The sequence below is a fragment of the Elephas maximus genome, chromosome 4 (genome assembly GCF_024166365.1).
Source record: "Elephas maximus indicus isolate mEleMax1 chromosome 4, mEleMax1 primary haplotype, whole genome shotgun sequence".
Classification (NCBI taxonomy): Eukaryota; Metazoa; Chordata; class Mammalia; order Proboscidea; family Elephantidae; genus Elephas; species Elephas maximus.
In genome coordinates this window covers 55061234-55076475 of record NC_064822.1, presented here as the reverse complement: position 1 = coordinate 55076475, position 15242 = coordinate 55061234, and the positions used below count along the sequence as shown (strand labels likewise).

Sequence of the window (15242 nt, the reverse complement as noted above, 5' to 3'; positions counted from 1 at the left end):
GTGAGGCAAAGCTCTAACCAGCACACACACACAGAGACAGACAGACAGACAGACAGACACACACACACTCTCTCTCCCCCCACCTTCACACACTGAAAACCTATACTAACAGAGTAAGAGAAAGCAGTTAAGAAAAGAAGGCTGTGAAGTACCAGTGCTCCCGGAGACTAACAGTACCCATTTGTCTGGAGTGCTGACATATACTTGCCCGGAGTTTCTTCTAGGGCTAAGAGCACTCATTCTCAAATCACTCCTTAAAGGTTTTCATTTCAGGAGAAGGGGTTACACCTTGATTTGCATGTATAGGAGGCTGTGGATCACAGTCCATGGTAGGGTGGGCAGCAGAGGAATTGGATGCTGCACGGTTGGATGGATTTCTTAAAAGTGGTGCTGAAAACAGGAGCGGGCAGGCCATGTAATGACCTCTCCATAGCACAACCTAAGGAATCTGCACCCCCAACAGCTTAAGGACACACAGAACCAGTGCAGCAGAAACACTGGGAGTGGCCACCGTGGCAAAATTATAAGGACAATTGAGGAAGAGACTGACTTGAAGGGTGGGGTGAGAAGGAAAGGGATTGTGATTGGGAAGAGGCACCGGGTGCTGGGAAGGTTTTACTTCTTGACTTAGGTGGTAGTTACGAAGTTTTTGTGTCTTTAATAATTCCTCCCGCCAGACATTTTTCTTTTATGCACATGACAGTTAAAATCTAGTCTTCAGAGAACTACAGGGAATTGGTTTGAAAGAGAAAGACAGTCCGGGATATGGGGAAAGATGGGGTTTTCCACGTAAGTTCTAGGCTGGCACACAGTGAACATTATATTCCCCCTTCTGAGACACCAGAGCAGCCGATGGAGCTGCCAATGCCCAGACAGTGTCTCCCTGTCTACAATGATGGCATTAGCTGAAAAACATACTGGGGAAGGAATTACTCAGCTATTTCCATGGGTTAAAACCTTTGTGGGATAACATACCTTTTGGTCACTTAGGAAAACTTCCAAAAACCAGGGATAGGGACTTCTGAGGCACAAACAAAAACCCCACCAGAAAGCACCCACCTCTTCTGAGCACCACCCCCACACCTGGGGTTTCAAGTTCATCACTACACACCACCATTTCTAAGAATTCTAGGCAGATATATCTTTCTTCCCCTAGGATCTTTCTCCTTGGACAGTCACCCCAACCTGGTAGCCTGAGGAGGGACATGGTCATATGACAGGCCCAGGCTCTTAGGAGGCTGGTGGATAAAGACCCAGTGAGAGCAGAACCTGGCTCCTCCCGTGGAGAAGGGCCAGTTCCTGGTATGTTTGTTTGAATGGACCTGTGAGTGCCTGGGCACTGAGATGGCACTCTCACACTTTTGTTGGCAAGTTAACTGGCAGCCAGCACCAAGTAGACTGCTATAGAGGACTGCCTGGTCTGGGTAAGGTCAAAGCACACTGCATTAGATGGGTTCCAGCCCTAGTCACTCAGTGCTTGACATAGTTCTCCTACTGACAGCTTATACTAAGAAATGTCTGCTGCGGGGTCAGAAGAGTAAGAAGTTTACACTCCTTGGAGGTACCCTGAAAAGAATAATTGTCACATATATCAAAAAGCAAACAAGGTGAGAAATGTCGATGCAACAGCAGCAGACGTTGAAAGAGTCGCACGCAGCTTAAAGGATGGAAGTGAGGATTAAATCTGGGTTAAGATGGAGGCAAGGTGCTAGAAGCTGCCACGCGAATTCATGAGCCACACGCTATGAAAGCCAGGAATCGCTGACATACTCTGTGCTTGCCTGGTTGATTTCAGCCGCCAGCTGGGATGTGATCCTAGCTGAAGTACTGTCACCTCAGCTTCGTCCAATCATCCTAGAGACACAAACTAACTAGAAGAGAGGGGCCAGCAGGTTTTGTTCAGGGTCAGTTGAACTAAGTATTAAATGAGGTTTTCTCTCTCCCTGGAGTTCCTGGGTGGCGCAAATGGTTAAGCACTCAGCTGCGAACTGAAAGGATGGCGGTTTGAGCCCACCCAAAGGCACCTCAGAAGAAAGGCCTGGTGATCTACCTCCAAAAAGAAAGCCCTATGGAGCACAGTTCTACTCTAATACATATGGGGTCGCCAAGAGTGGGAAGTGACTCAATGGCAGCTGTTTTTTGTTTGCTCTCTCCTTAGGGCTCTGTGGGAAGGTACCTCCTGACAGTGTGTGTGTGTGCGTATTTCCTGCAGCTGGCAAGGACACTAGGGTGGATTGGTAAGAGGCCGGTAGTAAAGATCTATGAGCTGCAATTCTGTCCATCCCAGAAGTAACCACGAGGACAGTGAGGTTCTCAACTAGGGGACAACACTGCCCTTCTTCATGCGATGCCTGATAACGTGCACGGCTATTTTTTGGTTGTCTTAATGATCAGGGCGGAGGTCAAGAATGTTAAATGTCCTGCAATAGAAAGAACTACTCTACCCAAAATGCCACTAGTCCTCTTGTTGAGAAACACATCTCCAGAAAAATCTAGGAAGGACAACTAATGCTTTTCAACCATCTCTTGGCCTAAGTACCTAAAGTGATATCAGTACCTCAGTCTGAAGATCCAGCTGATGTCAACCCGGGTTAGACCAGCTTGTCCCCCTACCTCAGCTGAACAATGTCCTCCAATCCTCCCTTCTCCCCTCCTCCATGATAATTTTTCCATAAACTCCCTCTGAATTTGGATGGTTTCTTTCCCTGATACTTTTGCAGGAGTATTAGCTGATTACTTTCACACCCAATTGCTACTCGACCTGATTTCTATAGACTTTAAACCTCAATGCTAGAAACGTTCTTTCAGCTTTGGCCTTTACCCAGCATCTATTAATAACAACAAAAAAAAGTGTGTCTCGGTCCTGTTGGCCATTGCGTTGCCCTGGGTCTTCCCGGAGGACACGGGTGAGTGGCTGGTGCATGCAGCGACGCTGTCTAGGTGACACATGCACGTGCCCCCACCCGCTCGGCTCGGCCCCACATGCACTACCCGACAGGACCAGCGCTCTAGTGTTAAGGGACTAGCGGAGCTGCCAAAAGAAAGAGAGGTTATGGTGAACTGGAAGAGAGCAAACATCACCAGACTACCTCCGGAGACTGTCTCCAGCCAGGCCTGCACAGCCGCGCGGCGGACGGAGGGAAGGTCGGGCACTGAATTTAAAAGAGACGATAAATACAGAGTTACATAGGAGGAAGGGTTTCCACTGAGGAGAGCTGAGCTCATTCCTAAAGTCCGAAACAAGAGATGCTGAGATGACTTTACAACACAAAGGCCCATTTGAGCCCTGGCGAGGGGTCGCAGTCCTGCTGCTGGCCTACGTGACGGCTATTCAGGACGTGGAGAGGAAAGAAAACACAAGTGAGGTCCCCACAGGCCAGGTGCTGCACAGCTACCCCATGCAGCAGGACGGTTGGGCGTTCCTGGTCGGCAGCAGCTCTCGCTCTTCAACTTCGGCATAGCTGCTGCGTGTTTATACTGCTGCAAAAGGAGTTAACAGAGGTTGGTCCTGCCTGTAGGTAGAGACTTCAGGCTGGGCAGGAGCAAACGTCCACTAATTCTAAACTTCACGAAGGCAGGAACCACTTTTGTACACTCAGTGCCTTGCAGGGCACATGGCCCAGCGCAGGCACTGAATGAATACATGAAGTTATGTACGCGAGAACAGAGGTGGACACTAAGCATCCATGTTTGGATGGGTATGATGGGGATGGGAGGGATGGAGAAGGAGATGCAACCTCTACATCCCTCAATAGTCTCCACTTTTTCCTTTTATTACAACTCCTTAAAAGACACCAGGATAAGGTACGTGGTCATCCTACTGTTGAAAACACCACCTAACCTAAAATCTCGAGTTGGAAATTACGCTAGTTACTCTTGAGGCTTCCTGATATAAATCTGTTCTTAAAATCCCTCTCCAGTTCAACACACGCTCCCACCCCACCTGCGTACCGACGCATGTTCACACCCAGACACGCTCTACGAGAAAAGCACCAGGAGAATTCACAAAGTGGGAAAGAGTGAGTAACCCTGCCTGGAAAGCTGAGGGCATGGGCGGCAAACAAACCAAAGGTCAGGTTCATGTCACTATTTTGCATCAATGGAGACAGAGTCGAGACCTGAATCCATGGACAACTTTACACATCCTCACATAAGAGTCAAGGGCAGTTGTCCCGATTAACATCAGGAAAGCGAAACACGCTGGCTCTTACTTTTGATCCAGTGGATGGCTTTGGCTCTAACAGGAAAGCCGTCTGGACAGGGAGACAGAGAGCAGTGGCAGGAGGGGCTCAGAGGGGCAAGGGGCCTTGGATCCTGACGCAGTTACCTCTAGAAGCAGAGGACTCAGAGGTTGGGACTGTTTGCTCCTCCTCCACTTTCTCACGAATGTGTGTCCAGTGTACATCAGCCTGGATCTCCAAGGGATCCTCAGGGTTTAGGATCTGCTGCAGCCTCTGGTTCCCGGCTGGCGTGCCAGGTGCGAGGGGTGGAGGAGAAGAGGGAGGGAGAGAGGACAGGGAGGAAGGAAGGAGGAAATAAACAGCCAAGGGGAGGAGGGGATGAAACGCCACAGGAAAGGAAATGGAGAGAAGTTACAGTATTTGCTAGGATCAGTTTGAATCAGAAAGAGGCACAAATTGAGAGGGTACACAAACACATTCTGGCACGTGAACGACTTCTGCCCACTCAGGCTGATTTAGCCACTTTGAGCTGCACCTGTACCACTAGTGGCAATGAAAAGGATGGCATGTTCCAACTCCAGGGCAGAAAGAACTCTCTCCCTTCTAATGCTCTTTTCACCCCTAACTGCATTTAAGGGCCCAAACTGCCAATTCACAAAAAAAGAGAAGACAACGGGCCTCTGAAGGGCCACCTCTCCAGGGTCCCCAAGTCCTCAGCTCTGTCACCCAGCCCAGCACAGGACCTGAGGACGCACTGCTCATGCCCCCACCCATCCCACTGGTCATGCAGAACAGTGCTTACCACCACCTGCCATGCTGACGGCTTCTCCTTTGAAATTTAAGCCAAATGGCAAGAGACAGCTGTGATGGGACAGTGTCATTCTGCCACACAGGAGCCAACTCACACAGACGTGTACTTTGTCAGTACTTTGGTTTTTTTCTTGTGCGGCCAGAGCTACTGTTAGAGAGAATATGTCCCCTCCCATGATAGGACTCATGCTGCAAGCCAGGTCTGTGACAGGGACACAGATTGGAGGAAAGGATAGAGTCGGGTAGCAATTCCCAAAGCTTGAGAGTTCCTGGGTGGGACTGAAGCCAATGCTTCTCTGCTCTTCCTGAAGTCAAAGCCCTTTTCCTTAAAACTACATTGGTGCCCCACGGATGCCCTCTTGGCACAAGACCTGGTTTCTCGGCTGAACAAAATCTCACCTGCTGCCTCTTTATTCTTGCTGTCAGAGCCCAAGGGGTCCATAGGCAGGCCCTGTCCCATGGGCTCCCTATAGTTAGTGCTTAGATCACGCCATAGAGTTGGGTTGAAATAAAGGACAGCCAGCAACTTGGAGGGGCACTAGGGAAGGGAAGGTGGCTTTTCAGGAAGCAAGAGCAGATACCGCCTGATCTGAAGGACTCTGAGGTCCCCAAGCAGAGCCTGCTTCTACCCAAGAGTGCATGTCAGCCCTTCCCTTAACAATCTGACTGGGTAACCTGGCTTTGGCCTGTTTCCATAACAGCATCCCTTTAATTTTCAAGTCACAGGGAATGTGATATGGACAGAAAGTACCAATAAGATGGCCAAACGTGGGTGCTGATACTATGCTGTTACATATGGGGTTTCAGCCCCTTATGGGAGCTGCTGGTTTTTATAGATTTGTGGGCTTTTCCTAAGGTCAACTTGCCTTTATGGTGCTGTATCAGGCTGAATCACTGCTAAATCACCAAATAGCCTGTCTTAGATAGGACTGAGGAAGGTGAGTAAGAAAAATGTAGCACCTTTGTCTTCTGTGCAATCAAGGGGACAGAGTTATTCTTCTCCTGGGTAATGTCCTGCTTTCTGTTAGTAGGGGCAGCTGTGAGGACTTATCACCAGTGGGAAGCTGGTATCTCCCTCTTTCTCAGAGAAACGTTAAAACGGCATGGTGGGGGGAGGTGCTGGGCACTCGTGGTGGTGGGAGAAGCCCTGCCACCCTCAGAGCTGTGGCCGTGATGTAAGGTGTTCCACGTTAGAGAAGAAGCTGGGTCTCGACTGGATGAGAGGAACTTGCAACAAAACACTCAAAGGGGACAGCTGGGGTCACATTCAACAAGGTTGTTTCCAGAATCTTCTCTGACTTCCTCTGAAATTTCTTTTGACTCATGTGCTACTTTGTACATGACTGTCTGGGAAGGCTGGGCCCAAAGACAGGGGCCTGGCTAGGTATGTGCCAGAGTCTTTCAGCACAGCTCTATAGAACAGGTATTTTCATGTGGGACCTGCTCTGGGAGGCAAATCCTGGATGGCTGTTAGGGAGCCAGTTTAAGAAGGTGGGCGAGGGGGCAAAGTGGGTACCTTTACATGTACCCGTATCTTCTTCCTTTGATAGATGCTGGAGCCACTGGCCTTGCAGTTCTGTGTCCCAAGGGCAATACTCCCCTTCTACAGCAGGGGGAGCCAGACACCCACAAACGCAGCATCAGAACCCCACGTGGGGATAAATGGAGAGAAAGGGGTGGAGGGGGAGGAAAGAGAATAGAAAGAAGAGTTATCTTCAGCTGCAAGGCAGTAACGTCCTGTCCTTGTCTACATAGGCATGGAAGTTCACTGTCCAAACGAAACACACACTAGGGGCTAGGAACAAAGGCCACGTTCAGGATCTTCCAGAGTCTAGGTGAATTTGTTAGTATGTATTTCTCTAGTTAAAGCCTATTTCCTGCAGGTTTGGTCTTGACATTAGTTCCAAGTCCAGGAAATAAATTCTGCATGGGGGAAACGCAGAGCTAACCTCTCCTGAAAAGGGACCAGGCTTGGACCCCGATCTGTGTGTGGGGCTAAAAGCCAAAGAGCATATTAATCATCAGATGGAGAATGATGTCTGGGAAGATGCAAACAAAATACCTTTCCCCTGGGTGAGCTCATGCCCTCTGACTAACTGGGATGCGGAGGTGGTTCTGGGCTTTACAAACACAGCATGATGGAGAGGAGAACCCAAGGCTCCAGCTTCCCAGTCAGTGCCAGCCTCCTTCCAGGCCTTACTCCTTTCCCATCCAACAGTGTGGGGGCGGGGCGGGTTCCTAAGTGCTGACCTGTGGGTCCTCTGGCACACCTTGGGGGAGAAGAGTGCAACAGAACCAGGGAGCCGGAGGAAAAACCTGACTGACTGTTGGCACTTACACCTGAGAACCTCAGGGTCAGAGGATAGGGTGCTCTCTTCCTGCTCACCCAGCCTCAGTAGGGTTGGCATCTGGGCAGCCTTCTGTCCAGAGCTACACAGCTCTCTGAGGATGGGTCCAGTAACATGAGCCACATCGGGGAAGGGCTCTGCGTCTGTCCGGCCTACACTAGTCCTTGCTGCGCCAGAGAAAACAGACTTTGGAATGGGACTGTGCTGCTGGGCCCATCACATTCCGGAAAAGCAGAGATAAGCCTGAAGAGCAGCAGAGCCACCTGGTGCCAATTCCACCAGGGCCTGGGCTGTCCAGATCTAATCTACTCCTCTAACACTGGCAGGACCCACGTGCAAAAGACCACGTCCTTCTCTTCCCTCTTGGTACCTCTGGAGAGCAGGCAGACCATGACCGGATGGGGTGGTATCCTCTGGGGAGTTGTGGCCTCTACCTGCCCTGGTTACCTCATGACCACCCACCCCAGGCCTCTGTGCAGCCAAGAGAGGGTGAGAACGACCCTCTATCTTCACAAATGGCAAAAGGAGGCCCAGCAAGTTCGTCTTCATTACTCAAGATCCCAGTGAGCCAGGGATAGGGGCAGAACCAAAAAATTCTGAATTCAAGGCAAGAAACTATTTCAGAGCCAACCAGTCTGACTTAACAATGGTGCTGGGATGCTTCCTCTCAGGAAACTGGTTCAAAGATGTTACTCTGCGTATCATCAACTTGTCCAGTGGCCACCTAAGCTCGTAGCCCCTCTTCCCAGTGACGGTGACTCTGAGTTAATAGCAGATTCAATGCTCTCAGACTCCAATATCCAATAAGAGGACGCAGGGGATCTTCTAGAAAACTAAAGTCCCTTTCTTTATTAAAATAAGGTTCTTTGACTGAAACTGAAGGGAAAAGACAGAAGACAAGGAGACAAGAACGAGCAACTTAATGTGGATGAAGTCCTTGCACTGGTCCTCTGTTTCCCACTTCTGGTTTCAAGTGAGAATGTGCACACTATTCCCATGTCGATGGTTTGCTAGACACCGTGGTGTGGTGTCCTCTCCTCTGCCCCCTGCATCTAAGGGAGAGAGAGGCCCTCATTTTGAGGCAGGAGGGATCATCTCTGGGTCTCTGTGGGAGGCACGTTCCTGTGACTCCGGCCACAGAAACATCTTACGCCCAGTCACAAAACAGACCAGGGAGGGGCAGGGGCAGGGGCAGGATAAGAGATTTTTTCCTTACCTTCACTAGACTCTTCCTCCTCCTCCTCATATTCCTCCTCCTCTTCTTCATAATCCTCCTCTTCCTCCTCCTCCTCTTCCTCCTCATTCCTGGGCTCATAGTTATTCGAGGCCTCTAGTTCCTCTTCACTCTTTCCTTTCAGAAGAGCGTGGATCCTCACAGCCTCCTTCCAAGGGACCCCGCCCAGGTCAGAGGTGGGCAGCTGAGGCTCCTCCTCCTCCTCCTCTTCCTCCTCCTCCTCTTCCTCCATCTCAGACTCCGAACTGCTGCAAGGAAGTAACCATAACAACCAAAGTGAGGGAATGACAAAAAACAGAAGGGGTGGTTAAAAGCCACAATTAGGGGCAAACGCCTCCTGAGGAGAAAGGGAGAGAGTGCACCATGAGGAGTCAGCATCCTTCCCTGACACAGGTAAGAAATAGAGTGGGAGATAAAGAGAGTGAGAAGGAAGCGGATATTCTGGGGAAGGATGAAATACATGCGTGTACGTGAACACCTACATAAAAACCAGCTGTCGTCAGTCAAGCCAACTCATGGCAATCCTATGTGTGTCAGAGCAGAACTGTGCTCCACAGGGTTTCCAATGGCTGGTTTTTTGGAAGTGGATCACCAGGCCTTTCTTCTGAGGCACCTCTGTAAACCTACACAGGTGAACAGCCCAGGGTGGTGGGGAGTGTCTATTCAGTAAACTTCATGACCACAGAGTTAAGTTTTGTGCAGGCTTCAGGTGGCAGGGGACTTGTCTTGGTATAAACTCAATCCTGGGAATCACGAATGAAGAGAAGAGTCTTCTTTTACCATGAGCCACAGTTTGGCTTGAGGGGCTCAATTCTACCTGACTCAGGTCAGGTGGGAAGCCTATCGTCAGAACTTTTGATGCAATGGGGAAGGAAAATGGGCCAAGAGATTCAATTTCATGGTGTTCCTTGAGCCCCCACTATGTGCCAACCCTGAGCCAGACACTGGGGGACACACAGGTATAGTGGCAGCAAAGGCACCATTCACTGCAGTGACTGTGCAGGGTCTACGGGAAAAGGCTGGAAACAAGTGTCCCAACCCTGGGTCATCACTCTTGGCAACCAGCTGCATCTTCTATACTGTTCCCTTCACAGCACATTGTCTGACTCCACGTGAGAAGACACTCGCCATGACTTATGCAGCAAGCCAAAAACGTGGGCCTCCGCCCTCTAGGATCCCACCCTGGGGCACTTTTACCCACGGCCCCTGCCCCACACAATGAAGCTGTACAACGGGCAATGCATGAATAGTAAGGGTACACGCGGTCCCCAATCACACTGCGGGGCTCCCAGGCATGAGAACAAGCCCGAACTGCACAAAGGGAGAAGTTCCTCAGACCTGTTTCATGGTCTGAAAATTCCCAAAAAGCCTTTTTCAGGAGTGGCTTTGAACTGAAAATGTGCATAGTCCTCTGTGAGGAACCAATACTTGCCTGAACTGGGGGAAACTGGCTTTCACAATGTAGCCAAAGGCTGACTCTGGCATGAAGGAAAACTCAGACCACCGAGCATCAGATACTGAGGGCATCGGTCCTGACTTGCTGTGAGGGGCGGGCTCTCTCTACTCAGAGTAGGGCTGCTCACAGCCTATATGTGTGGGTGACAGTGAGCCATGAAGCCCTGTGATGAGGGTAATGAGGCCCACTTATAGCTATTAGTGCCACACCGGTTAGTTTTACAGCAGTCTAAGTAATGTGGGAGCACAGCAAATGAGGGAGGAGCATAAAGAAGCAGCAGAAAGGTCAACTCTCGCTTCTTCGTAAGCTACACGCTCAAAATACTTGAGAGGCCTTGGTACTTGGGTCTAGAGATCTGAGACAGGCACACCTGCCTCCCTCTCTTTGTGAAGGGCAGACAGAAATCCAACAGGTGTTGCCAACTGTCCCTCTTCCGGCTGGCCACTGCAACTCACAGTGCAGATTCCGTATCTCAAGGGTCATTTTACGTTCCCTGGCTGCTCCCAGTGCCAGCATCTCTGGGTATGGCCTGTGACTAGACTGGAGGAAGGGTGCAGGGGAGAACGGAATTTGTAGTGAGGTAGGTCCCCTTGAACTACAGCCAGGAAACTTTCCAAGTGGGGAGAATCATGACACCGGAAAAAATGGAATATAGAGAAGCAACTTCTCCCCGCCTCTGGCAGGAGAGGGATACCTCTCAGGATTAAAAAATTGCTCAAAATAGCCTAGGATACAGAGTCCAAGGAGAGATGGGGCCACAGAATCTAGTCACTAATACCACTTTTCCTCTCCAAATCTACTGCCTAGAAATAACCTTCGAACTTTGAACCAAAACTATCCCACGAAGCCATCATTAAACTAAACAACAGCATAGCTCAATTAACAAAGAATGTTTGCCTTGAGCATTTCGCTCCTACAAAGAAGTTTCTACTAAATGAGTTCAAACTGACAATAGTTCATCTAGAGCACAGGTGAGAACTTTCAGGGGCAGAAAAAGTAAATTATCGGTGGTGAAACACTATGGGTAAAGACGGTGAGAATGGTGACACAATGGGAAATATGTAACCAACAGCATTTAATTGTACATGCATCTGTTTTGCATTTGTAGCAATATAAGCTTCAGTGTGATTACGTGATCCAGGCCCGCCTCTCCCTGGCAGCAAGGATGGGCATGCAGGTACCAGTGACCACACACTGGTAAGGCCATGGCAGGCCCCCACGTGATTTCAGGGTGTCAGGGATGATATTGCCAAAGCCCCTTGGTAAAGCTGCCATCAGCAGCAGGAGCAGATCCTTTCAGTTAGAACAACGTCTAGCAAAACTCCACCCTGCTGCAATGTATACTATCACTCATCCCAAAGTACCTTCTCTGAGTTTTCTCTCAGGTGTCTTTTCATTGCGCTACAATGGGGCCTGGTTGGAGGAAAACAAAACCCGTACGGGGATGAGATTCTGAAGAGACAGGGTCTGCTTCAGACTTGACCGAGCCAAGCCGAGGTTCTGCTGTGCCAGGAGAGGCAACCCAGGGACGACGATACTTCACCATAATTGTGAGCACTCACTGAGCGCTGACTACATGCCATGAAGCACAGAGCACTGTGCATGGAGCTGCTCATCTACACACACAACAACTCTACACTACACCATTATTATTCCCATTTTCACAAATGAGGAAACTGACGCTTAAGAAGCTAAGATAATTTGTGTGAGGAGACAGCCAGGATTCCCACCTAGAGTTCACACCACGTCATACTGTGCCCTCTTGGGCATTCCCCAAGAACCCCGGAGTTCTTCAGCCACTAGCAGCTGTCAAGGAAGCAAACCCAGGAGGAAGACAGTGATCAAGTTCCTAGCTGCCTGGGTTTAAGCTCAGAAGGTGGACAACAGGAATTCAGGGTAGGCTGTACCAACAATAAGGTTGGCTTCTACTTCAAGCTCTTGGGGGGTTTGCAAGGGGAAATGGAGAATGGTGGTCTTCACTCATATCCAGATACTGCATTCTTCTGTCCTCTTGGCCACACTCTTCTGAGCCCACCACAATGACAACCGTATAAACACTCTGCTGCTAAGCAGACTGCTAGAGAAGATGTGTGCTGTCCAGCAGTCCACACAGTGGAAATTTAATCCATGCTAAAACTGGCTTCCTGCTCAGCAAAGGCTCACGTTGCTGCTTCTGCTGGAAAAGGAGGTGAGGCAGATGAGAAGAACAGGCAGGAAGGCTTTCCATTTATTTATCCTCAGCCTTCAAGTAGCTGTTCCTCACGGTGTTATTCTGACGGGAGAGCAGGCCTGCCGGGACACCCCTGTTGTGGGAACTTCTCTGTAACCTAAGCTCTTCCATCAAGAAAATGCACCTGCTTGCTCTGTTCTTTGCAGACTTGCTCTTTGGAAAAGTGAGAGTGTAACATGTACAGAACCTCACTGTACAAATGGGCACTGCCACCATCACACCTGCAGCAAATTCTCCTGAAGAGACAGTCAGAGGAGAACAACACAAAAACCATAAAGCCAGTGCTCCCTGTCTCTGGCCCCTCCCAGAGAAAACAAAAGTGTTATTTCTAGGGTCTCCTCCAGAAGATAGGCCCCCGCTGACCTCAGCTGTAAGGAAAGGACATGGAACCAATTACTACTGGCTGCCATGGAGTCGATTCTGGCTCATAGCAACCCCATGGGGTTTCCGAGGCTTTAAATCTCTATGGAAGCAGACTGTCACATTTTTCTCCCGAGGAGCCACTGGTGGTTTGGAACCACCGACCTTTCAGGTAGCAGTTGATTGCTTTAACCACTGTCCCACCAGGGGCTCCTTACGGAACCAGTTAGGGAAAAGTGCCTCATCTTTAGGTTCAGGGCTTAGAGGTTCTTGTGTGAACTAACGAGTCCCTTGGTGGTATAAGAGGTTAAGCATTTGGCTACTAACTGAAAGGTTGGCAGGTTGAACCTACCCAGAAGCGCCTCGTAAGACAGACCTGGAAATCGATTTCTGAAAGATCACAGCCACTGAAAACGCAAAGGGGCACAGTTACAATGAGACAGAGCCCCCACAGTGCTGTATTCCTTACCAGGCTTCCTCCCCTACAGTGCTGTATTGAAAAATCATTTCCTTTGCTGCTCCCTCTCCCCCACTTTGCATTTGAATCCTGCTTTAGCTTGGAGGTTATATGTAAACCCCATCGTGCCACCTTCGTAGTATGATTAAGAATGTTGCTGACCTAACTTGTATAACTCCCTACTTGTAAACACCTCTAAAAGTAACTTGCCTGCCTGACCTTGGCGAGCAGTCTTGGCAGCAGCAGCTCTGACTGACTCCATTTCCTTGTGCACTGAAACAACGGTGCCTTTCCTGTTCTCCCACCTCGGTCTCTCATTTATTGGCTAATACGCGCCATGAGGAGCACGAACCTAGGGTTTCCACCCGGTAACATTACTCTGACACACATGGGGTTGCCATGCGTCAGAACTGACTCGATGGTGTAAACTAAAATCTGATCCTGATTATAGTAACGTGGGGTGCCTGTTAAAAACAGATTCCTGGCCTCCACCACAAACCCACTGAATCATCTACTTCAAGGAGATAGGCCCAGGGAGTCTTTTTATCTTTTAGCAAGTGTCCCAAGTGATTTTCATTACCAGGCAAATTTGGGAACCATGGCTTTCGATGGATGGTAATTTTCAAGACCTCAGCAACACCAAGGAACTTTTTAGAAATGCAAATTCTCGGGCCCCACCCTAGACTTGTTGTTGTTGTTGTTGGGTGCCCTGGTGTCGGTTCCAACTCATAGCGCGACCCTACACACAATAGAACAAAACACTGCCTGGTCCTGCGCCATCCTTACAATCATTGTTATGTTTGAGCTCATTGTTGTAGCCACTGTGTCAATCCATCTGGTTGAGGGTCTTCCTCTTTCTCGCTGACCCTCTACTTTACCAAGCATGATGTCCTCCAGGGACTGATCCTTCCTGATAACATGTCCAAAGTATGTAAGATGCAGTCTTGCCATCCTTGCTTCTAAGGAGCATCCTGGTTGCACTTCTTCCAAGACAGATTTGTTCGTTCTTTTGGCAGTCCACGGTATATTCAATATTCTCCTCCAATACCACAATTCAAAGGCGTCAATTCTTCTTTGGCCTTCCTTATTCATTGTCCAGCCTTCACACGCATTATGAAACGATGGAAAACATCATGGTTTAGGTCAGGCGCACCTTAGTCTTCATGGTGACATCTGTGCTTTTCAACACTTTAAAGAGATCTTATGTAGCAGGTTTACCCAATGCAATGCATCATTTGATTTTTTGAACTGCTGCTTCCATGGGTCTCAGTCCAGCAACTTGTGCTTTAACAAGCCCTCCTGCTGATTCTGATTCACCAAGCCAAATGCAATTTCTATCATTTGACTACCTGTTTAAGGAACCTAATACCAGATACCTGTATTTTGCTAAGGTCCACAATGTAACATTGTAATAAGCCCACTGCCATTGAGTCAATTCTGACTCATATTGACCCCATAGAGTTTCTGAGGCTGTAAATCTCTGTAGAAGCAGATTGCCACGCCCTTCTTCCACAGAAGCTAGTGGTTTTATATTGCCAACCTTTCAGTTAGCAGTCAATTGCTTAAACCACTGTACCACCAGGGCTCCTTAATATTGTAGTAGTAATAACAACTGCTAGTCCCTGGGTGGTGCAAACAGTTAAGTTCTTGACTATCAGCCAAAAGACTGTTGGTTCAAACTCACCCAGAGACATCTAGAAGACAGGCCTGGCCATCTACTTTCAAAAGGCCACAGGCTTGAAAACCCTATGGAGCCGTTCTACTCTGCACACATGGGTCACCGTACGTTGGCACTGACTCAACAGCAACTAACAATAACAACAACAACAAAAAACAAACATCTCATCAAGGAAGGATTGAGGGCTACAAACGTGCTTGGTGCTATATCAACCAAACCAAACCCATGGCCGTCAAGTCGATTCCGACTCAGTGACCCCCCCCCATTGGATTTCCAAAGAGCGCCTGGTGGATTCAAACTCTCTACCTTTTGGTTAGCAGCTGAGCACTTAACCACTGTATCACCAGGGCTCTGCTTGATGCTATCAGGGAGACAGAAATACACGGCATTTCTGCATCTTACAGCTTCCCTGGGAAAACCAGACGAAATCTATAGCTTCTGCCTCTTTTGTTGTTGATGATGGATGTTGTTGAGTTGATTCTGACTTA

At 49.1% G+C, this 15242-nt stretch overlaps 1 protein-coding gene across 11 annotated transcripts in view; it reads right to left on the bottom strand.

Annotated features, from left to right (window-relative positions):
• The window catches only part of MICAL3 (microtubule associated monooxygenase, calponin and LIM domain containing 3), a 241613-nt gene that overhangs the window by 39696 nt on the left and 186675 nt on the right, over positions 1 to 15242 (bottom strand). For 9 of the 11 annotated variants that reach the window (XM_049882102.1, XM_049882099.1, XM_049882105.1 and 6 more), the window contains 2 exons: positions 8556 to 8821; positions 3090 to 3152 (listed from right to left, as the gene is read on the bottom strand). In XM_049882102.1, coding sequence (XP_049738059.1) covers positions 3090 to 3152; positions 8556 to 8821 — 329 coding nt within the window. The remainder of the gene's footprint in view (positions 1 to 3089; positions 3153 to 8555; positions 8822 to 15242) is intronic. The other 2 variants (XM_049882104.1, XM_049882109.1) reach the window with 2 other exon arrangements.